Raw genomic sequence first — 27,271 nt, forward strand, 5'->3', positions numbered from 1 at the left:
GTCATCATAGATGTCTCCAGTGAAATTCTAGTTGATTCAAACAGTTTGTTTCGATTTTAATCAGTATAATTAGAAGTTCCGATAATTTGAGTAGTGTGGTTGTCAATCATGGGTAAAATTGGTGAATGTTACACGTGTGTCAAGTGATCACTTAAACTAGCCTATGACGGTCATAAGCCCCGGAAATGCACGGATTTCCATATTCATATTCACCTGTGTAAAGATGTTATAAAAATTATTTAATAGATTTTTGTCACGCTGTTGGTTTATTAGCTAATAAATTAAAATGAAAAATCACAAGACTATCGGTAGCATTCTTATTGAAAACTGTAGGGAACTAAGGGAGATATGAAGGTTTAAACTTTACATATTTTAAAAAAAACGTGCGTTCGCATACGTCATCTAATTTCCGTCATCGAACGTTTTATGACGTCATATGGTTTATAGAGCTGTAATAGTAGCAGTGTGGATTGTTTGTTTACCACTACACTACCATTTGTATTATACAAATATGAGGGGAGGGGGACCATAGAAATCAACAAATAGCCCCGCCAATAATTAAGCAATGTTACCAATATTAAAATAAGTCCATCATTTCTGTGACGCCATTCGTTACCAACTTACGAAAACAACGTATTTACGAAGGCGAATTTTAGAGTAGAAAATGATGAATGAAAATTTTAATTATATCGGCTGTTATAAACACTTCACGAGTCTTATACAATCCTTTATAGGTTGATATGTTATTTTATTAAAATTAAACACTTGAATAATTCACTTAATCGAGTTTTATTTTATTTACGACTAGTTTCGAAAACGACAATTGTTTTCATCTTCTGGTACAAATTAAAACTAACGAATAAAAATGTATTTAGGTGTATATATAGGTTAATAATATACGGAGGGGGGTTAAGGAACAATATTTTTTGTAAAAGGAAACGTTGATAATTATGGTGACGTATTTTGAAACAGTATATTATTAATTATTGTTTTATCTGAATTAAAATTTTTATGTATTTCTAAATTTTCTAAATTTTTCATGACTTGACCTTTATTTGTAACAGAGTGTAATAATTTAAGTGTGTGATAGTCAAATGAGTATGAGTAGGTATTTTATTTATTGTTTCGGCATTAACTTTGTGGTAAGACATGTTACAATGATTAAAGAAAACACTTCGTTTTTTACCACTTGAGTTTTATTATAGACTACATGTTTCAGAAGTTAAACTTCCATCATTCAGGTCTGTATAATAACTAAAATATAAAATATAAAATTGTTCTATAAATAAGGAGAGGGGAAAGCAAGGGGAAGAGGTTAGTCAAGGGACGGAGTTTGAAAACAAAGGAAAAATGGAAAGCAATGGCGAAGAATTTTGAAACAATATATTATTTAAATAATTATTATCAGAATTCAGGTTTTTTTGTATTTCTAAATTTTCAAGATAATTCATAATTTGGCCTTTATATGGAACAAGGTGTAATAATTTTAATTTATGAGAGTGAAATGAGTGATTAGTATCTATTATATGATTTGCAAATTCCGAAAAATAATTACCAACAAGACCGCTATGATGTTCTTTAATTCTAATCTTTAAATTTCTCGCAGTTTGGCCAATATATTTTCTATCACAATCTCCACACGAAATTTCATAAACAACACTTTTTTGTAATAAATCAATTTTAGATTTTGAGTTATCGAGGATTTTATGTAAATTATTATTTGTATAATATGCAGGTTGGATATGGGAGGGTAAGATTTTCGATTTTTTTTTAGTTATTTTAGTTTAATTATTAGTATGAGTATGTTAAATTAGATATTCCTCCCGTCTGACAATGATCGATTCTATTACGTACCTATTGTACATCTAGAAGGCACTGGATTCTTACCCATAATTCTTACAACGCCAACATCGGGAGTTTTGTTTACAAGACATAAATTACAGTGAGGAATCACTACACGTATTTAATGATCTCGGATAAGATCACACAAAATACATAATGACTTTTCTGTCTGTCATCCTGCGAAGTTTTCCTCGAAGGAAATTTCACTATGGTACGTTACAGAGGCATAGACAATTGAGAATAATGAAATTCAATTAAAAAAAAACTAAAATTAAACGCCAATTTTTATTTCTTTATACAACTTCATGCTTTGCCTGAAATTAAATTACATATAGTAAATGATATTAAAAATAATTAGTTAATGGTTATATTATACTTGGAAAGATATATATATATATATATATATATATATATATATATATATATATATATATATATATATATATATATATATATATATATATATATATATATATATATATATATATATATATATATATATATATATATATATATATATATATATATATATATATATATATATATATATATATATATATATATATATATATATATATATATGTAGTCTTTAGTCATATTTTCGATATTTCAAAGGAACTTTATTATTTGTGTTCCAGACTTGTTTTAATCGTTAATAATTTTTCATCCCATGTCCCAAAATGAGAAATAGAAATTACTCATCATATATATATATATATATATATATATATATATATATATATATATATATATATATATATATATATATATATATATATATATATATATATACATATATATATATATATATATATATTTATATATATATATATATATATATATATATATATATATATATATATATATATATATATATAAATATATATATATAAATATATATATATATATATATATATATACATATATATATATATATATATATATATATATATATATATATATATATATATATATATATATATATATATATATATATATATATAAAGGAAAAATCATTATGGTACGTTGTAGAGGCGTTTATAATCGCAGATTGATAAAATGTCCTGTGACTGAATTTTTTTCCCATGATCAAACGAATAGTGAAACAGATCTTTTTAGGTAAAACCTGAAGGTTTTTTCTCCATTTGAAACATATTTAGTTTATTTCAAAAAATAATTAAACAATCCTTTTCTTCAAAATGCAAAAACAACACGTTCTGCCCTGTAGCGGGTAAATATTCAGTTAAAAATATGCCTTTTTGCAGGGATATAGTACATTTTCTGGGCATTCTGAAAATATGCAGAATTGAAAATTGACGATTTTTTATTCATGACGTTCTTGAAAGGAATGAGCGATACGTGTCTAATAACACGTTCGTCTCTGTGTGTGAGTTACAAGATATTTGCAGATCACCGACCGCACTGTATACTGTAAACAGCTCTTACGTTGAAAACGGAATTCGTAAACAAGAACAAAGTCGTCCGGAAAACTGAAAATCTTTAGCATCTCGCTTTTGTGACAGACAACACGTACTAGTGTAGTTACCCCCACTTGCGTTAGTTTCTCACCAACGGATCTAGACTAACGTGCAAAAGCCGCAAGTCAAAAACAGTAGTTTTGAGATAAACGCGTTTATAGTTAACTTAAAATGATGCTTTTTGCCAACAGCTTTTTGTAAATCAAAAATCGTCAATTTTTAGTTGTGCATGTTTTCCGAATGCCCAGAAAATGTACTATATCCCAGCAAAAGAGGCATATTTTTAACTTAATATTTACCCGCTACAGGGCAGAAAGTGTTGTTTTTGCATTTTGAAGAAAAGGTATTATTTAATATTTTTTTAAAAATATACTTAATATTTTTTTAATGTACAAAAAACCTTCAGGTTTTACCTAAAAAGATCTGTTGCATATGTAAAAGTTTATTAAGTTGCTTGATATTTATTTTTAACACATTGTATTATATTTTTAAACTTTAAAAACGTTCTCCTGAAAAATCATTTTTTGGATTATGACGTTGTTATAAGGGGTGGGCGATGTATCAAATTAATACAATTTTGCGGCTATTTGGATAATGAATATCTCGGTAAAGGACAGAGATAGAGAACAATCTTTGATTGTATATGATAGAGGCCAGCTATAAGAATGGTTTGTTATGCCAAATAGTCGCAATTTGAGTTACGGCTAGTTGCCTTCACACATTAGATAGAAGAGATGACATAAAGGAATATTTGGTAATGAATTAGCACAGTACTCCACAAGCTTTTTCTATTCAAAGTTCACCAAATTAAGCAATTTCAGAGGTGCATATTTAACATATAAATAATAATAAAACCCTTATCCGCACCCCAATGGTGCATAGGGCACTGTGTATTATAAACGCTGTGTTATCATGATCGTTTTACACGTGAAGGAAAGGTGATCAGCCCTCCGCTTCAGGTACCAGTCCAGGGTAATATTGAATAAATATTACAGTGAAAAAATCACTTATATTTATTTTTACCCCCCTTGGGAATCAAACCCGGGACCTCCAGAACGGTAGCCGAGCGTGCTGACCATTACACTACAGAGGTGGACAAACGAACATTATTACCATATCATATTTAATGCCAATAGATGTCTCTAGTGAAGTTCTAATGATTCAAGAACAACGTTTCGAAATTGGTTCATGTATCGTTGTCATACAGGAGAAAGTGACCAAGTGCATTTGTTTACAAAAACGTGATTATTGACTATTTGGTATCTTACTAGCTTTTGATATTGCCCTGAAAAAATCCCAAAGCGATTTTAAACTTGGAAGTATAATATATTGACTTGTTAAAAATGACTAACTGCATTGATGTTTATTTTGTTGCCAAGCAAAAGTGACTTAAATGGCCCTCCTGAACATTTTTAGTTTTGTTAGTTGGTCACTTTCTCCTGTACGACTACGATATATAGAACTTCCGAGAATTTGAATAGTGTGGTTGTAAATAATGGGTAGAATTGGTGAATGTTACACGTGTGTAAAGTTATCACTTAAACCAGCCTATCAGTCAAAAATAACTATCGATAAAATTAAGAAAGGAGTGTGAGATGGTTTGGGCATAAAAATAATCATTTCAGATACATTTTTATTGCAATTTTTTAAATAATTTTCGATAGGATGCCGTCAGAATGTCGTAAGTAGAGTGTTCTCAAAGCGAATAGTCGTATGTCGGGGTGAGAGTGCACAACAGAAAGCATAATTCAACGTGGCGTACTTCCAAGCCCGCCGCCGTGTGGGCCGACATGACATTTGAATAAAATAATTCCTTGCATTTATATGTTATACGAAAATTCAACAACTAGCCTGCTGCAACGGATATGTATAGGCCGGGGTCTAAAATAACAAAGGGTCTGTCTTCCCGCACATGTCACTCACTCAACAACGCGTTGTTATTGCGATTATTGATATGTGACGTTGCAACGTCAATTTTTAGCTGTGCATGTTTTCGGAATGCCAAGAAAATTTACTATATCCCAGCAAAAGCGGCATATTTTCAACGTAATATTTACCCGCTACAGGGCAGAAAGTGTTGTTTTTGCATTTTGAAGAAAAGGTATTGTTTAATTATGTTTTTGAATATACTAATTATTTTTTAAATGGAGAAAAAACCTTTAGGTTTTACCTAAAAATATCTGTTGCACATTAAAAAGTTCAATAAGTGGCTTGATATTTATTTTTCATACATGTTATTATATTCTTAAACTTTAAAAACGATGAAATATCAAGTTTTTTGATAAATGACGTGGTTAAAAGGAGTGAGCGATTACTAAACCACACTTGATGGTGCCACCATTTGCAATATACATCCCAGAAGTGACGTCAACGCATTCATAACTTTCAGGGCAAAGACGACACGTGATACAGGAAATTCACAATACATTCTGGGAACTTATGTGCAAAGGCAAATAGCTGCAGTTAACTTAAAATGATGCTCTTTGCCAAAACATGTATGAAATTAATACAATTTTGCGGCTATTTGGATAATGAATATCTCGGTAGAGGAAAGAGATGGAGTAAAATTTGTGATAGTGTTTCCATATCAAGTACGTCATATCGCTCACTTCTTTCAAGAACGTCATGAATAAAAAAACTTGATTTTTCAGGAGAACGTTTTTAAAGTTTAAAAAAATAATACAATGTTTTAAAAATAAATATCAAGCCACTTATTGTACTTTTTACTGTGCAACAGGTCTTTTTAGGTAAAAGCTGAAGTTTTTTCTCCATTTGAAAAATATTTAGCATACATATTTAAAAAAATAATTACGCAATACCTTTTCTTCAAAATGCAAAAACAACACTTTCTGCCCTGTAGCGGGTAAATATTAAGTTAAAAATATGCCTCTTTCGCTAGGGTATAGTACATTTTCTGGGCATTCCGAAAATATGCACAACTGAAAATTTACGATTTTTGATTTATGACGTTCTTGAAAGGAGTGAGCGATATATCAAAAATCGACAATTTTCAGTTGTGTATGTTTTCGGAATGCCCAAAAAATGTACTATATCCCGGCACAAGCGGCATATTTTTAACTTAATATTTACCCGCTACAGGGCAGAAAGTGTTGTTTTTGCATTTTGAAGAAAATATATTGTTTAATTAATTTTTTAAATATACTTCACATACCAGATATTTTTAAAATGGAGAAAAACAGTATTGTTTTTAATAATTTAGTAATATTAAAAAAAATGTTTTTATCTTTGGTGTATCTCTATAATTTCTTGATTTGGCAGATCTGCCTTGAACAGATGGAACACTGGTCTATATAATATTAGGTGCTTATACATGAACCTTTTTTTCAACAGTCTTTTTTAATGATCAACATGACAGGGTATTTGTAAACACTGACTGGCGTGACTCCAGCTACTGAAAACATATATATATATATATATATATATATATATATATACATATATGTATATATATATATGTATATATATATATATATATATATATATATATATATATATATATATATATATATATATATATATAAATATATATATTTATATATATATATATATATATATATATATATATATATATATATATATATATATATATATATAAATATATATATATATATATATATATAATATATATATATATATATATATATATATATATATATATATATAATATATGTATATATATATATATATATATATATATATATATATATATATATATATATATATATATATATATATATATATATATATATATATATATATATATATATATATATATATATATATATATATATATATATATATATATATATATATATATATATATATATATATATATATATATATATATATATATACATTTAATTTTAGATTGTGCGAGACAAAACTGCATTCTACTAACGTCAAAAAAACATGTAGGCCGTGTGCACAAAGCGAGTTAGTGGCCACACGTGATGTATGTAGTTACATACAGTAAATTATTTACACACTCGTACATATTTATAGCTAGGAATCCAGTTGAATTTTGGCCTCACCAATTTTTCTTCGCACGGCGAATTGATCAATTTATATTTGAAGCACTAACTTTGTGATTTTTCATTTTATATAATTAAAATGTAATTTGGTTTTTAAATCACTATTAATATTTTATCATAACTTAATTATAATGTCTGCCGGTTTCGAAGCTAACCGCTTCTTTATCAAGACTGATTAATACTAAGTTTGTATTAATCAGTCTTGGTAAAGAAGGAGTTAGTTGATTCAAGAACAAGGTTTCTAAATTGGTTCATATATATAGAACTTCCAAGAATTTGAGTAGTGTGGTCGTCAATAATGGGTAGAATTGGTGAATGTTACACGTGTTTAAAGTGACCACTTTAATTAACCTATGACGGTCGTCGGCCCTGTAAATGCTTAGACTTCCATATTCATCTTCATCTTTGATGAGATGTCAAAAAAAAAAAATTTTAAAGTTAGTTATTTTATAAAGTTATACGAATCGCTTACCATTTCATTTTGAAGGCCGCACTCTGTGGCTGATTCGAGCCGTAGGATAACTGCTGCGCTGCGACCACAGACATCTGAACACGGGAAACGTGAGGTAACGCGAAACTCCTCGAATCACTGTTTGCACTATGTATCACTGAGTTCCTCGTCGCTTGAGTTCTGTAATTCCCAATTCGTATTTGCAGAAGTACTGTTTCATCGTATCTTAGTGAGTTCTTGAAATCCAACGACGATACGCTGTTCGGATCTTTTCATAACACTTCGCACTGTTTTTTTTTGTGAAAATCCATCCAAAAGTCACTGCAAATGAAAAAATGTACAATGTAACATAATAATATTATATATATATATATATATATATATATATATATATATATATATATATATATATATATATATATATATATATATATATATATATATATATGTAATAAAATAACTAGGTACCTACCTATACATTTTATTAAGTACCTACAAATAGTACCTACATAAAACATTTCTACCACTAGATGTCGCATGCGTCGCTCAGAAGAAAACAAAAGACTTCCGATAATATTATTAACTGTCAGAATCAGATAGATAGTCAGAATCAGAATCAGATAAAGATTAATTAAGAATAAACTTTTATCGTCGTTTCTTTAGTTACAAAGCAACACATTGTTTATTTTATTATTATACACCCACTTTACATATTATTTACAACCAATTTACAGAAGAAAAATATTACCACGTTATAAAACGACAATTTTGTTAATTGGAAATGGATTATGAAACATTAGATGTATTAAAACAATTACTACAATATGTTCGGAGTGAGAGAGAAAAATTAGAAGATGATCAAAGAAAACGATTAGAAGGTAATCAAAGAAGACGTGGAAATCTAAGAACTAGTGATAAAATTAAAGATAAAAGTTCATGTAAGATTTGTGAAAATTTAAATAAGGGAACTCGATATCACTCTGAAGCAACGTGCTGGTTTAAAACAAAGGAGGATGATAAGATTAATAATAAAAATGAAGATTTACAAATTACACAGAAACAGTGCTTGAAGAATGAAAATAAAAATAATGTGAAAAAAATTTCTACAAAATATAAAATAAAATATACTCCAGAAAAGAAGAATTTCGAAGCAAATTGTATGAGCAGGAATCCAGTATTAGAATCGAAGGAAAATGCAAATGAACAATTAAAAGTTGTAAATTTGGTTAAATTAGAAGATATTTTAAAAGATCAGAATAAAAATGAAGACATACAAATAACACAGAAACAGTGCTTGAAAAATGAAAATAAAAATAAAGTAGAAAAAACTTCTACGAAAGATAAAATAAAATATACTCCAGAAAAGAAGAATTTCGAAGCAGATTGTATGAGCAGGAATCCAGTATTAGAATCGAAGGAAAATGCAAATGAACAATTAAAAGTTGTAAATTTGGTTAAATTAGAAGATATTTTAAAAGATCAGAATAAAAATGAAGACATACAAATAACACAGAAACAGTGCTTGAAAAATGAAAATAAAAATAAAGTAGAAAAAACTTCTACGAAAGATAAAATAAAATATACTCCAGGAAAGAAGAATTTAGAAGTAGATTGTCTAAGCAGGAATCCAGTATTAAAATCGAATGAAAATGCAGATGAACAATTAAAAGTTGTAAATTTGGTTATATTAGAAGATACTTTAAGATATCTGAATAAAAATGAAGGAATTCAAAAGAAAAAAACAAATGGATTGAAAAAAAACTGTGTCTACTTTAAAAGGGTCAAGAAGAAAAAAAAAATACGAAAAAAAGAAAGAAAAAAAAAGAACGGAAAAAAGGAAAAAAAAGAAAGAAAGAAAAAAAAACAAGAAAGAAAAAAAAGAAAGAAAAAAAAGAAGGAAAAAAGATAGAAAGAAAAAAAAAAAACTTTATCATATCACTAAACTTATACCAGTCCCTTCACTACCAGAAGATAATCCGGAGGACGAGTGAAAATTTTACTATAAATTTTCATCCCCAAGGGGGGAGATGTAATAAAATAACTAGGTACCTACCTATACATTTTATTAAGTACCTACAAATTGTACCTACATAAAACAGTTCTACCACTAGATGTCGCATGCGTCGCTCAGAAGAAAACAAAAGACTTCCGATAATATTATTAACTGTCAGAATCAGATAGATAGATAGATAGATATAAAAATTATTATAAAGATTAATTAAGAATAAACTTTTATCGTCGTTTCTTTAGTTACAAAGCAACACATTGTTTATTTTATTATTATACACCCACTTTACATATTATTTACAACCAATTTACAGAAGAAAAATATTACCACGATATGTATATATATATATATATATATATATATATATATATATATATATATATATATATATATATATATATATATATAACCCTTATCCGCACCCCAATGGTGCATAGGGCACTACATCATATAAACACATGTTGGAAAGGTGATCAGCCCTCCGTTTCAGTTACCAGTCCAGGGTAATATTGAATAAATATTAGAGTGAAAAAATCACTTATGTCAATTTGACCCTCCCCTGGGAATCGAACCCGGGACCTCCAGAACGGTAGCCGAGCGTGCTGACCATTACACTATGAAAGTGGATATGTATGTATGTATATTTGTATATATATATATATATATATATATATATATATATATATATATATATAATATATATATATATATATACATATATATATATATGTATATATACATATATATATATATATATATATATATATATATATATATATATATATATATATACACACATATATGTATATATACACACATATATATATATATATATATATATATATATATATATATATATATATATATATATATATATATATATATATCTTTTTTTTATAAAAATGTATTGTATTACCAACAAACATAACGATCATGTTTAAGTCACTCTCCAACCACAAGAGCTCAGTCTCTTTATTGGAAAGAACGCGTTTTTTAAATTATTTTAAAATTGTAATTAGAAATGTTTAGGAAATAAATTTAAATTCTAAAAAACATTCGTACAAAAAACCATATTAAATAATAAAAAAATTAAAAATATTATGTACTCGTATATTTATATATTATTTATTAGCCCCATGACGTTCCATGATAAACCGCACGAAACCCATGATTTGATGTAGAAAGGCTTTTTATTGCCCAGTGAATGGGTAATCACAGGGTAGACTTCTTTGTTCTTTCTTCTTCATCTATGTTGAGATGTCAAAAGTCGAGAAATAAGCTTTGATCGTAAGTTCTTTGCAAACGCGGAACAAAAGAGTCGACTGGCACAAGAGCGAGTAATAAAAACGCAATAAACGTCTCGAATCATTAGCGCGGTGATTTATTCCGTGCGCTATTCACACGACACAAAGGGACTGCATTAGTTCGTGCTGTGCTGTGCTATTTTGGAAATCTCTCCCGCGCGACGTCTGCGCTCGGAAGTTGGCCCGGGCGATTTCAGAACACTGCTGAAATATTGGAATAACTTAATTTTTCTCTCTTTTTTGTGTGTACATTAGGTTAAAATGGTGAAAAACAATTAAAATGTATTCAAAAAGAACTCCATCGACAAGACACACAAGGTGGCTTAGTGGGTCTCTGTCACAAAAAATACGTTTAAAATTGTGATTTTAATAAATGTAAATATGTTAAAAAAAAATTTAAAAAAAAACATGAATGAAGAAGAATATGGGAGTCTGATTATATATCGATATATGTATATATATATATATATATATATATATATATATATATATATATATATATATATATATATATATATATATATATATATATATATATATATATATATATATATATATATATATATATATATATATATATATATATATACATATATATTTATATGTATACATATATATATATATATATATATATATATATATATATATATATATATATATATATATATATATATATAAGTTCTCGTCAGAACTTCGGGACGCGGATCTGACGTGGGAGGATGCAAGGGAGCTGGCAGCCAACAGAAAAGCCTGGAGACAGTTTGTGGACTCCATATGCTTCACCTAGGGAGCGGATATGGTTATTATTATATATATATATATATATATATATATATATATATATATATATATATATATATATATATATATATATATAAATTTCACCAAAGAGGAAGTCAAATATGGAAGTCTGGGGATTTACGGGGCTTACGGCAGACATAGGCTGGTTTAAGTGAACACATGTGTTACCATACTACTCAAATTCATGAAACTCCTAGGTATGTTTATCAAACTCGTTACACAGTATGCGAGAGTTCACTAGAGACATCTTTGGTGGAAGTAGGAAGGCTTTTATTAGGCAGAGACTCTTTAATTTGTATGTGAGGTCCGCATCCTGGATAATATTCACATACTTATAGATTTTTTAGTGAAATAAAATATTGGTGTTTTTATTAGTTATTACACAAATATTTCATTTTCATACTATTTCTGTGAGCCTAAGCAGCTCATTATTAGAAACAGGTATCAAATTGTATGGGTTTGAACCGAGATACTCTGGCTTGAGAGTCCGCGACACAATATAAGATATAATATCTTATAAGAATATAATATCACAATGATTAAAGAAAACACTTATAAATATCACAATGATTAAACTTCCATCAATCAGGTCTGTATAATAAATATTTTAGTTACTATACAGACCTGAATGATAGAAGTTTAACTTCTGAAACATGCAGTCTATAATAAAACTCAAGTGGTTAAAAACGAAGTGTTTTCTTTAATCATTGTAACACGTCTTACCACAAAGTTAATGCCGAAACAATAAATAAAATATAATATCACAATTTAATATCCACGGGACCACAACCCGACACATTATGATATAAAAATAGAATACAATATACTACACAATACAAAAACATTTAAAAAATAACTCCTAATTGGAGATAATCCAGATTTGTGAACGAGTATTTGTGCACACTCAAAATGTTTTAACTATAAACATATTTAATTTGACCAGAGTTCAATGAACTGTTTGGCGATTTTCTTTCTTATAATACTGGGAAGAAAGATTTAGCAAACATTCCAGCTCAAAGTACCTAAGATATGTCACTTTGAGTCAACAACTCTCGGCCATATCGCTCACTCCTTTCAAGAACGTCATAAATCAAAAATCGACAATTTTCAGTTGTGCATGTTTTCGGAATGCCCAGAAAATGTACTATATCCCAGCAAAAGAGGCATATTTTTAACTTAATATTTACCCGTTACAGGGCAGAAAGTGTTGTTTTTGCATTTTGAAGAAAAGGTATTGTTTAATTATTTTTTTAAATAAATTGAATATTTTTCAAATGAAGAAAAAACCTCCAGGTTTAACTTAAAAAGATCTGTTGCACAGTAAAATGTTTAATCAGTGGCTTGATATTTATTTTTAATACATTGTATTATATTTTTAAACATTAAAAACGTTCTCCTGAAAAATCAAGTTTTTTGATTTATGACGTTCTTGAAAGGAGTGAGCGACAAGTCAATGGACATTGAGTCAACAACTCTCGGCCATGTAGTTTCTGAATTTCAGGAAAACGGATTTTTACACGAAATTTTATCGTCCGGCACGTCAGTTAGCGTTTTCAAACGACGATTGGCTTGGATTGGCTTGTGCTTTTGTCCATAAGCTGATCGGTGTGTGAACACTTTGCGCGTAAATTCGATCACGCTGTCGATGTCGCTTTCATTTTTTAAAACCGGACTGCCGGACGGTGAAAACCCGGGTAGTGGACAAGCGCCCTAAGGGGGCTGAATTGGACAGAATTGATAGTTTACCCGCATTGTTCATACATGTATACACACACACACACACACACAAGGTAGGTAGCTACTGACACATCGCTCACTCCTTTCAACAACGTCATATATATAAAATCGTCAATTTTCAGTTGTGCATGTTCTCGGAATGCCCAGAAATGTACTATATCCCAGAAAAATCCTCATATTTTAAACTTAATATTTACCCGCTACAGGGCAGAAAGTGTTGTTTTTGCATTTTGAAGAAAAGGTATTGTTTAATTATTTTTTTAAATCTACTAAATATTTTTCAAATGGAGAAAAAACCTTCAGGATTTACCTAAAAGGATCTGTTGCACAGTAAAAAGTTCAATAAGTGGCTTGATATTTATTTTAAATACATTTTATTATATTTTTAAACATTAAAAACGATCTCCTGAAAACACAAGTTATTTGATTTATGACGTTGTTGAATGGAGTGAGCGATGTAAGGATTGTTTTGGAGTTTAATTGTACATATGTATAAATCTGTGATGAATAGAAAATTTCTAGAGCATAACAAGTCACTTGATACCAAAGGCAAAAATCACGTTTGTTCCGTTTTATGGTCCTCCTGTACATTAATTTAATAGACTTTTGTCAGGACAAGTTTTCCGCAGATGTGCTACATTTTTTAATATCCTTATATAAGAACATATCGCTCACTCCTTTCAAGAACGTCATAAATCAAAAAACTTGATTTTTCAGGAGAACGTTTTTAACGTTTAAAAACATAACACAATGTATTAAAAATAAATCAAGCCAATTATTGAACTTTTTACTGTGCAACAGATCTTTTTAGGTTAAAATCTGAAGGTTTTTTTTCCATTTGAAAAATATTTAGTATATTTAAAAAATAATTACACAATACCTTTTCTTCAAAATGCAAAAATAACGTTTTCTGCCCTGTAGCGGGTAAATATTGAATAAAATTATGCAGCTTTTGCTGGGATATAGTGCATTTTCTGGGCATTCCAAAAACATGCACAACTGAAAATAGACAATTTTTTATTTGTGACGTTCTTGAAAGGAGTGAGCGATATGAGATGTCTTAATAATATTTTTTTTTGAATTTGCTGAACATATATATAAAATAACAATCATTCTTTTAATTTTTAAAATGGCATTGAAATACTACATTCTAATAAAAAAGTAAACTCATTACATAATTTAGAGATTTTGGAAATTAAAAAAGCCATAAAACAATTAAAATATTATTAATAATCAATTAAATTTATGTAACAGTCCTATTTTTGATATTTTTCTAATTTCTGTTCCTAAAATTTCTGCACAGTAGGTTTTTGTGTTTTTGTGTGTTCTCCACTTTGCGTATGCGTGCGCAGCTTCATACTGTTTTTTTGGGTGATTCCACTAGTTGTAATTTGGGGTTGCTATGCAATGAATAATTAAAATAAAATTTAGGATTTTTATGGAGTGTGTGGAAGTTTTTGGTGAAAGTATTTTAATATTTTTAATGTTTTTATTTTTTATTTTTAAAATAAACCCTGATGATGACAATGTATTGTTGAAACCGGTAGGTTGAATCGTATGAATAAAAAAGTGGTGAAAACAAAGTCTATTAATTTTATTAAGATACCATTAAATTTCTTATATTTCTTAGATATGTTATATTTCTTATATTTCTTCCTGTCCGCCTCCGTAGTGTAATGGCCAGCATGCTCGACTACAGTTCTGGAGATCCCGGGTTCGATTCCCAGGGGGGTTTAATAAATACAAGTGATTTTTTAACTCTAATATTTATTCAATATTACCCTGGACTGGTACCTGAAGTGGAGGGCTGATCACCTTTCCTTCATGTGTAATCGATCGTGATAACACTGCGTTTATATGAAGCAGTGCCCTATGCACCATTGGGGTGCGGAAAGGTTTTTTTATTATTATTATGTTAAATTAGATATTCCTCCCGTCTGACAGAGATCCATTCGGTATTTTTTTACAATGCGCACGCCTCATTATTTGATGGACATTTTGTTCTCAAATTTGGCACGCATTTAGAGTGTCATTTTCGCTTGACAAGGGTATTTTTTTAGATTTTCGACAATGGAGTATTATGCCGCAAAGCCTCACCCCGCCGAGAAGGCGGGGTGAGGCGATGATACAAGAACCTGTGCCCCATGCACCATTGGGGTGCGGTAAGTGTGTTATAAAAAAAAATTCTATCACTAAACAGATATTATTTTTAACACTTTTTGAAAGCTCCGCTGGTTTTTAAAACTAAGTAAGTAATATGTTGTTTCCGCGAAATATCTTCCATTCCAATCTGACGGGCTTCGAGCCAAAATGGAATTTATGTACGTTCTCAGAAAAATTAGCTTTTAGCGGACCTACGCGCGTCTGCCCGACCACTGCTACATCCTAGAACTCGTACTGCACCAAATGAAACTGAACTAAATTATATGGAAATCTAGTACCAGGGTTGCCTGTCTGCGGGGAATTCCCCAACCTGAGGGAATCTCAACTCGATAGGGGAAAATGCGGGGATGTTGACATTTTACCATTTATCAATCAATATAATAAATGTTTTAGAAGTATATTTTTTGTGTCTTCTCCTTTTACTATTCTTTTTTTATGTGTACAAATACAAACTAAACAAATGTGTATATATATATATATATATATATATATATATATATATATATATATATATATATATATATATATATATATATATATATATATATATATATATATATATATATATATATATATATATATATATATATATGTCCACCTCCGTAGTGTAATGGTCAGCACGCTCGGCTACCGTTCTGGAGGTCCCGGGTTCGATTCCCAGGGGGGGTCAAATAAATATAAGTGATTTTTTCACTATAATATTTATTTAATATTACCCTGGACTGGTACCTGAAACAGAAGGCTGATCACCTTTCCTTCGTGTGTAAACGATCGAGATAACACTGCGTTTATATGAAGCAGTGCCCTATGCACCATTGGGGTGCGGTAAGGGTTTATTATTATTATTATTATATATGTATATGTATAACTTTCTTGTGTTTATATATGTATATAAACACACTGGTACAAATTAAAACTAATTTTAAACATGTTTTTATTTACAACATTTTGAGTGTGTCCAAGTACTTGTTCACAAAATCTGGATTATCTCCAATTACAGGATTTATTTTCAGGATTCGGACCTCACATAATAATATAAGAGTTTCTGCTTAGTAAAAATGCTTCTTTACATCTCACCAATAGATGTCTCTAGTGAAGTTCCAGTGATTCAAGAACAAGGTTTCTAAATTGGTTCATACATATAGAACTTCCAAGAATTTGAGTAGTGTGGTTGTCAATAATGGGTAGAATTGGTGAATGTTACACGTGTGTAAAGTGATCACTTAAACCAGCCTATGACGGTCGTCGGCCCCGTAAATGCCCAGACTTGCATATTCTTCTTCATCTTTGATGAGATGTCAAAAAATAATATGAAAATAACTCCTGTAATTGGAGATAATCCAGATTTTGTGAACAAGTATTTGGACACACTCAAAATGTTGTAAAGTCATACTATTATAAAGTTATATTCCTATTTTTTAAAATCTACTATTACTCGTGTTTCCTTGCATTCCGCATCATTTTCAAACAACGTATATAAGGTGTTTGGACACTCTCAAAATGTTGTAAGGAAGATTTGATATAATTCGCCTCTTCCGAATTCATGCATATATATTTATATGCATGAATTCGGAAGAGGCGAAGATTGTTTACAGAGACTGAGCGCTGTTGGTTGATTGGTTGATGAGTTAGATAATATATAAATAATAAAGATATTACAGTCAGCGCGTTGATTGAAATTCCTGTGTAGTTTACCTTCAATCTAGCTTATTTTAGATTGCTGTATAAATATTTATACTGCACAGAAGAAAAGTCTTCCGAGCGTCCATCATCGCACGCTTTGGTGCCTGTAATCTTCTTGCTAAGTTATTAAATAACGATATGACCAAATTTTGTAATATAAGTTTTGTAATATATAATAAAACCCTTATCCGCACCCCAATGGTGCATAGGGCACTGCTTCATAAAAATGCAGTGTTATCTTGATCGTTTTACACATGAAGGAAAGGTGATCAGCCCTCCGCTTCAGGTACCAGTCCAGGGTAATATTGAATAAATATTACAGTGAAAAAATCACTTATATTTATTTGCCCCCCCCCCCTTGGGAATCGAACCCGGGACCTCCAGAACGGTAGCCGAGCGTGCTGACCATTACACTACGGAGGCGGACGTTAATGTAATATATATATATATATATATATATATATATATATATATATATATATATATATATATATATATATATATATATATATATATATATATATATATATATATATATATATATATATATATATATATATATATATATATATATATATATAACGTGGTAATATTTTCCTTTTGAAAATTAAGTGTAAATAATATGTAAAGTGGGTGTATAATAATAAAATAAACAATGTGTTGCTTTGTAATTAAAGTTTATTCTTAATTTATCTTTATAATATGTTTCTATCTATCTATCTATCTATTTCTGACAGTTAATAATATTATCGGAAGTCTTTTGTTTTATTCTGAGCGACGCATGCGACATCTGGTGGTAGAACTGTTTTGTGTAGGTACTATTTGTAAGTACTTAATAAAATGTATAGGTAGGTACCTAGTTATTTTATTACATATATATATATTATATATATATATATATATATATATATATATATATATATATATATATATATATATATATATATATATATATATATATATATATATATATATATATATATATATATATATATATATATATATATATATATATATATATATATATATATATATATATATATATGTCATCATTTTCTACCTAATGTATAGAAGTTAGGCATGGACCCCATTTAAGTCACTTTTGCTTGGCAACAAAATAAACATCAATGCAGTTCATGTATTAATTTTAAATCAAACACAGATGTTTTGAGTCTACTTAGTTGTATTTTATTAACAAAAACACATAAAAATTGTATATTGTGACAATTGTTTCGCCTTGTTAGGGTATTATCAAACGAATATTATTAACATTCCTTTGATAATGCCCTAACAAGGCGAAACAATTGTCACAGTATAATTTTTTGTGTGTTTTTGTTAATAAAATACAACTTAGTAGTCTCAAAAAATCTGTGTTTGATTTAAAATTAACACATAAATTAAAACAGAGTTCTACAAATTTAACGCCAAATCAATAAATAAATAAATCAATGCAGTTAGTCATTTTTAACAAGTCAACATATTATACTTCCAAGTTTAAAATCCTTTGGGATGTTTTTCAGGGCAATATTAAGCTAGTAAGATATCAAATAGTCAATGATGACGTTTTTGTAAAAAAAATGCACTTGGTCACTTTCTCCTGTATGACTACGATATATTGTAAACATATATACAAATAATAATTCTCCAGTAAACTTATATTAACATAAATTTTGAATAAATAAAAAGTACCTGTTCAAAAGTCCACTGTGGGTGTCACAAACGTCACTTTTGAAAAACGAACACAAAACAACCGAACGTCAGTTCCGAATTCAAAGTTTCGAACACTTTCTTTCGAAATTCAAACAAACGTGAGACGGGACCGCTCGTCCAATGGGCTCGAAGCTCCGAACCGAGGGAATTTTCAAATTTGAAACTGCCAGCTAAAGTTCGGCCAATCAGAGATGTCTGCGCGGGTAGACTGTCGGACTGTGACAAGAGCTGCGAGATTATGTTTCAGCGTAGAGATCGTTCAGTCGAGTACCTGGAAAACTAGAGGGAGGGGGGTGGCTTATTCCCAGTGTACTTGTTCAACATTGGACTGAGAAAAACCTTGACAAAATCTATTATTAATAGGTCCGGACAATTTAGGGAAATTGGAGAGGACAGATTTTCTTTTCAACTAGAATTGAATCGATTTATTTTTTATTTTTCCAAGCTGAGAAATGGTACCTGACTAACTAACTAAATAACCATCACGCCGCTTCCCCGAAGGGGTAGGCAGAGAGAATAGACCACACCACTCTGTCCTCAGAAACATTCTTCGCCTCTTCCACGTTCGTGTATCTCCTCATACATACCCGCCGTTTTGTTACGACTCCCAACCTGACCACTTTCAAGTATTTGGCATACCTGATCGTGCCAGGTTTTCCTCGGTCTTCCTCTGCTTCTTTTTCCAAATACATTCGCCTCATAAATTTGTTTAACCGTTCTTTCCTCACTCAAACGTTCCATATGTCCGAACCATCTCAACACACCTTTCTTAATTTTATCGATAATACTTATCTCAGCCTTGCATTTTCTGAATGTTTTGAATAGTTATTATAACATAAATGTGGAATTGTTTGACTGGCTTTATTTTTATTAATGTAACTATTTTTGTTAATTTAATGTATTTTTTTTTATTGTTAATGTAACTATTGTTTATTATATACTTTTTTAAATGTTATTTTTTCAATATGTTATATAGTATTTTTTTAAATGTAATGTAATGTTAAATAATAATAATAAAACCCTTATCCGCACCCCAATGGTGCATAGGGCACTGCGTCAAATAAACGCAGTGTTATCTTGATCGTTTACACATGAAGGAAAGGTGATCAGCCCTCCGCTTCAAGTACCAGTCCAGGGTAATATTGAATAAATATTACAGTGAAAAAATCACTCATATTTATTCTTACCCCCCCTGGGAATCGAACCCGGGTCCTCCAGAACGGTAGCCGAGCGTGCTGACCATTACACTACGGAGGCGGACGTTAATGTAATGTTTATTATTGTTAATGTAAATATTGTTTATTATATACTGTTTAAAATGTTAAATTTTTAAAATGTTATATACTATTTTAGTCAATGTAATGTAATGTTTACTAAAGTTAATGTAACTTTTGTTTATTATATACTTTTTTTAATGTAAAGCTGATAAATGTAAAGTGTATATTCCCGAACAAATAAAAAAAACTCGAATGAAATCGAGCATTTTTTTAAATTTTCTAATTTTTCCAAACTGAGAACTGGTACCTGAAGACTGTATATTTGTATATTTTGTTGAAGAATTGTTTATTTTTTTAAAACTGTATTTATCGATAAAATTAAGAAAGGTGTGTTGAGATGGCTTGGACATGTAGAACGTAAAAAAATTACTCCATTGATTGGAGATAATCCAGATTTGTGAACAAGTATTTGGACATACTCAAAACGTTGTAATTAATTGTAGTTAAATGATGAAAGCAGACTGAATGCAGTCGAAATGCGATCCCTCAGACGAATGTGCGGCAAAACGATGTATGATGGATGTTTGAATGACGAAATAACACCTCCTCTGCGATGGTGGGTCTGGTCAGACCCACCATCGCGGAAAATTATTCATTACGTAATCGGTAATTTGTTTACGTCGTTTTCCTTCAGTGTAATCGTTCTTCAAAAAATTACCTACAAATTGAGATACAAACGAAAATTATCGGACCAGATTTATATGAGTTATTTAAAAAAAAGAACAAATAAAAGATCAAAAATCATATTGAGTAAGGTCAGTTGCTCGCTATCAATGTGTTAGTGTGCCGTCTGCCATCATTTCGAAATCCCAAAAACAAAAGCATACATTGTCAATCTTTGACGATTGTTTCCGTTTATTGTTTTTTTTTACATTTGTTTTTAACTGATTTATTTGTTTACTTCTATGAAGGATTAAATATCACGTTTCAAAAAAGTGTAATTAAAACATAAGCTGTTAATATTTTCATGAATTAATTCGGCACTTTTGGTCAAATCTAATCATAGTTAATACCACAAATAGAAGTACAATATGGTAAGCAATATAAATATTTATATTTATATATATTTATATACATATAAATGTATGTATATATATATATATATATATATATATATATATATATATATATATATATATATATATATATATATATATATATATATATATATATATATATATATATATATATATATATGTATATATATATATATATATATATATATATATATATACAATATATATATAGACTAAGGTAAACCTACATTTTAAAAATATTTATATTAAAAAACACAGACCTTCACAATAAACTGTTTTACATTTGAACGATTTCTAGTTTTATTTTTTTTTTTAAATCTTTTCGAAACTTTACCACAATTGCAGGAAAATAATAATTATCTCATGACGAGATTGGACGACTTTTGGACCGTTCTAAATGTGAAAGAAAAGTGAGAGAATAGTGTAGAGACAGTGATTTAGAATTCAAAAACCTTAGATTCAGAATTTGAAAGTCCAACGGAAAACGTGGTTTTGTAAGAAATGTCAGTAAGTGATACAGACATCGATTTCAACAAGAAAAGTACCGATTGTCTTCTAATTTTTTGGTAATAATTTATTGGTCAATATTAAAATTAAATATGATACCTATTATGTCTAACGAACTTGTGTATAAATATTTAATAATAATTTAATAAAACTAATTATTTGGTTTCGTACAAAATTGTATTCATAATTTCTAAAACCCGTAAAATGTTTATGTATGAAATGGCGAACTTTAAATGAATATTTACACCATTTTGGGCAATTCCGTATATATTTTTCAATGAAAATTTAATTATTTTCACTATATTTAAAATGAATTTTAATTGCATTATGGACAAAAATTTATCTTGAATTATGAACTCAAGTCAAAATCCCAGAATCATTTTGTGATTTTTGGAGCTAACCGACACGTTTTATATTTGAAGATGACAAATAAAAGTTATAAAAACTATCTTTTATGATGTTGACTTAAAATATAGTTAAAAAATTAAAAACACAAATTATTTGAATTCAGTAAAAATAAACATGTTTACAACCACTGCTTCATGCCGATCGTGCCTCACGCGGATGCGACATGCTACGCGGTGGTAGTTCGTAGCTGCGCTCGGTCGAGTTCGCATGTAAAATGATGCGCTTGGGTAATTTAAATTCAAAACTATCAAAAACTTGAAAATTCTCATACAAAACTTATGACACATTATCCTATTGCTATGTAGCCTATTTTGATTAATATATAAAATATAAAAACCCGACAAAAAACGCCTAAAAGGCGATTTCTGTACTGGGTCAGATCAGACCCACCACCGCTGGGCGCGTTTTGTTTGAGGGCATCGGGCTTTAGGTGATAAGGAAGGAATGCAAGGCTGCGATAAGCATTATCGATAAAATTAAGAAAGGTATGTTTAGATTGTTTGGATATGTGGAACGAATGAGTGAGGAAAGAACGGTAAAACAGATTTATGAGGTGAATGAAAAAGGAGCAGAGGAAGACCGAGAAAAACTTGGCACGAACAAGTATGCAAAATACTTGAAAGTGATCAGGTTAGGAGTCGTAACAATCGGCGGGTATGTATGAGGAGATGCATGAACGTGGAAGAGGCAAGAATGTTTGCAAGGACAGAGTAGAGTGGCGTTCTTTTCTCTCTGCCTACCCCTGCGGTGAAGCGGCGTGATGGTTAGTTATTTAGTTAGTTTAGATAAATAATAAAACCCCACTCTACCAGCGATTTGTTGTAAACATCTGATGTAATGTCTCCAAGGTGCACTTATTTTGAACAAAATCCTTCACCGCGTTACGGAAATGATTGTTTTTAAATTTGGCAATTTTCAATTACTCACAAGTCCACTGGATTTGAGAAAACCGCGGGCGGGAGGTCAAGCGGAGTAAAAATAATATTTAGCGCCGCCATTTTCACTCCGTGTGACGCTCTGTCCCCACTGCGCAAGGACAGGCGAAATTTTCCCGCAGAAACAACAAAAGGGATCTACCATTTTAAGGCAATAATGAATAAGGTTATAGTATTTACCTGTACTTTTTGACGCTGGGTCTTCAAAAGAAGTCTTGTGCGTGTTTAGACTTTATTGAAGTACCGTTTATTTCGCACACAAGCGGTTTTCCTCCTTTCGCGCCGAAACCAATTTTGTATAAATATTATTTAAACTAATTTTGATAAATAATTTAATAAAACATAATGTTTATTAGTTTTAGCGTTAATATATTATGGGGAAATTATGATTTTAAATATTTTTTATAAAATACCGAAAGATTTAAAATCATATCCACTCCTTTCAACAAAGTCATATATCAAAACAACATAATTTTTCAGGAGATCGTTTTTAAGGTTTAAAATATAATGAAATGTATTAAAAATAAATATCAAGCCACTTATTTAACGTTTTACTGTGCAACAAATCTTTTTAGGTAAAACCTGAATGTTTTTTTCTCCATTTAAAATATGTTAAGTATTTTGAAAACAAATTCTTAAACAATACCTTTTCTTTATAATGCAAAAAAAACACTTTCTGCCCTGTAGCGGGTAAATATTGAGTTTAAAATATGCTGCTATTGCTGGGATATAGTACATTCTCTGGGCATTCTGAAAACATGCACAACTGAAAATTGACGATTTTTGATTTATGACGTTCTTGAAAGGAGTGAGCGATGTGATGATTTGATTATTTTTAAGAGATTAAGATGTTACTTCATAAAGTCATATTTTTTATCGATTCGGCATTAACTTTGTGGAATGACATGATTATTTTATTAAAATTAAACACTTGAAAAATCCACTTTATCGAGTTCTATTTTTATTTACGACTAGTTTCGAAAAGGACAATTGTTTTCATCTTCTGGTACAAATTAAAACAAATTCAATTTGTACCAGAAGATGAAAACAATTGTCGTTTTCGAAACTAATCGTAAATAAAAATAAAACTCGATAAAGTGGATTATTCAAGTGTTTAATTTTAATAAAATACTTCATAAAGTCTACCAAACATTTGTCAGACCCGCACTCTTCTATAACACCTACTCTAGGCAACTAGAAACTGTTGAAATGGTCAGCTGGATTGTCCCTTAGATACAAAGTAAAAAGTTCACGCATTCGTGGTAGTCTAGTTTCTTCGCTTGCTGTAAATATAAAATTCAAATGAATTAATAATTTTTTTTTTAATATTTATTTTTTCGTGTCGCCCGTTGCGAAAGGGTTGAGATATTTTTTATTTGGTTTAAAGTGTTAAGGGAGTTCATCCGAGTGAAGGACTCGCGTCTAAAGGTCGCTCTAGACCATTACACACTATACACACGTACACCTAGAATGTTCTCGCACATCAGGTGGGTACCTACTTTAGAAAGTTCATATTATGACGGATGTCGTCCGAATCCATATTTTTATTTTCATTAATACATTTTCGTCACGATGTCGGTTTATTGGCTAGTAAATTAATATTAAAAATCACAAGACTTTCATGATAACATTAATTTTCAGCCGGGAGGAATATCTAATTCAACATACTCAACCTATAAAGGATTGTATTAGACTCGTGAAGTGTTTATAACAGCCGATATAATCAACATTTTCATTCATCATTTTCTTGTGGAAAATTCGCCTTCACATATACGCTATTTTCGTAAGTTGGTAATGAATGACGTCACATAAACGATAGAGTTATTTTAATGTTGGTGTCATTGCTAAATTATTGGCGGCTCTATTTGTTGATGTCTATGGTCCACCCTCCCACCATATTTGTATAAAACAAATGGTAGTGTAGTGGTATACAAACAATCCACACTACTACTATTACAGCTCTATAAACCATAGAAAATAAAACATATGACGTCATAAAACGTTCGATGACGGAAATTTGATGACGTATGCGAACGCACGTTTTTCGTTTTATTCAAATATATAAAGTTTAAACCGTAATATCTCCCTTTGTTCCCTACAGATTTCAATAAGAATGTTATCGATAGTCTTTTGATTTTTCATATTTTACGAATATCTTGACAAAAATCTATTGATCCGGTCCAATGATCTGATCAGTTTGGTGATTTGGATCTTCTGAATGAGCGGATCTTGTTCGTCCCATGACAGATCTGCGAATTGTTGAAGCTACCTTGTGCATAATACCATTCCGGAAATATAATAGTATTTGTCTAATGTGCGCACATGTGGTCCAAGAGATATGTTTCAAGGTGCGAGGAGTCAAAGACTCCGTTTCTAAATTATGATCTAAGGTCGTCAAAAGGGAATAAGTGTCAAGAATTTTCTTTAAAAGCGAGCATAGACAAATTCTGAGAATATGATGAAAACTTCTCTTCCTTTCCTCCAATAAGATTTATTTTTATTTTAATTTTAATTTTATGTATTTCTTTAATTAGCGCCACACCACTCTGTCCTTGTAAACATTCTTCGCCTCTTCCACGTTCATGCATCTCCTCATACATACCCGCCGATTGTTACGACTCCTAACCTGACCACTTTCAAGTATTTGGCATACCTGATCGTGCCATGTTTTTCTCGGTCTTCCTCTGCTTCTTTTTCCGCTAACATTCGCCTCATAAATTTGTTTTACCGTTCTTTCCTCACTCATTCGTTCAACATGTCCGAACCATCTCAACGCGCCTTTCTTAATTTTATCGATAATGCTTATCTCAGCTCTGCATTCCTTCCTTATTTCACTATTCGTACATCTATCATACATCGTTTTGTCGCACATTCTTCTGAGAGATGGCATTTCGACTGCATTCAGTCTACTTTCATCCTTCTTTTGCCAACTCCATGTTTCACTTCCATACATTAGAGTTGGAACCAGGACTCCGTTGTGCACTGCCAGTTTAGCTTCCGCTGAGAGGTTTTTATTTGCTATAACTGATTTCAGTGCACCATTCACTTTGTTCCCAGCATTCACTCTCCTTTCTATGTCTTTATCAATCTTTCTATGTCTTTATCAAGACTAAAGTAGAGAATACGATATTGAATATTTAATGAGAATGATGTTATATTTATTTTAATTTATTTATTTTACATTAAAAATAAACATTACTAAAATCCGGTTTATGCATTTTTTCATATATTTAAAAAAACTAACTAAAAAAAAATTATAACTAACCAACTCATAAAAAAAAACTAAATAAATATAACTAAATATAACTAACTAACTAATAAAAAATTATAACTAACTAACTAATAAAAAAACTAAATAAATATAACTAAATATAACTAACTAACTAATAAAAAATTATAACTAACTAACTAATAAAAAAAAAACTAAATAAATATAACTAAATATAACTAAATATAACTAAATATAACTAAATATAACTAACTAACTAATAAAAAATTATAACTAACTAACTAATAAAAACCTATCAGCGGAAGCTAAACTGGCAGTGCACAACGGAGTCCTGGTTCCAACTCTAATGTATGGAAGTGAAACATGGAGTTGGCAAAAGAAGGATGAAAGTAGACTGAATGCAGTCGAAATGCGATCTCTCAGAAGAATGTGCGACAAAACGATGTATGATAGATGTACGAATAGTAAAATAAGGAAGGAATGCAAAGCTGAGATAAGCATTATCGATAAAATTAAGAAAGGTGTGTTGAGATGGTTTGGACATGTAGAACGAATGAGTGAGGAAAGAACGGTAAAAAAAAATTATGAGGCGAAAAAAATTATACTTTTTTAATAAACAGAATTCAAAATTAATTTAATTTCTTACATA

General features: G+C 29.8%; 1 protein-coding gene across 4 annotated transcripts in view; it reads right to left on the reverse strand.

The window, feature by feature from the left end:
- Asator (tau-tubulin kinase asator) overlaps nucleotides 1-19,452 on the reverse strand; it is a 102,694-nt gene extending 83,242 nt beyond the window's left edge. For all 4 annotated transcript variants that reach the window (XM_088275693.1, XM_088275692.1, XM_088275691.1 and 1 more), the window contains exons 1-2: nucleotides 19,209-19,452; nucleotides 7,845-8,144 (exon numbers count right to left, since the gene is read on the reverse strand). In XM_088275693.1, coding sequence (XP_088131819.1) covers nucleotides 7,845-7,918 — 74 coding nt within the window. In that variant the 5' untranslated portion in view covers nucleotides 7,919-8,144; nucleotides 19,209-19,452. The remainder of the gene's footprint in view (nucleotides 1-7,844; nucleotides 8,145-19,208) is intronic.
- Between the last annotated feature and the right edge of the window lie 7,819 nt (nucleotides 19,453-27,271).

This window comes from Brachycentrus maculatus, unplaced genomic scaffold, assembly GCF_059751285.1.
Source record: "Brachycentrus maculatus isolate JH-2025_06_01 unplaced genomic scaffold, ASM5975128v1 h1tg000955l, whole genome shotgun sequence".
NCBI lineage: Eukaryota > Metazoa > Arthropoda > Insecta > Trichoptera > Brachycentridae > Brachycentrus > Brachycentrus maculatus.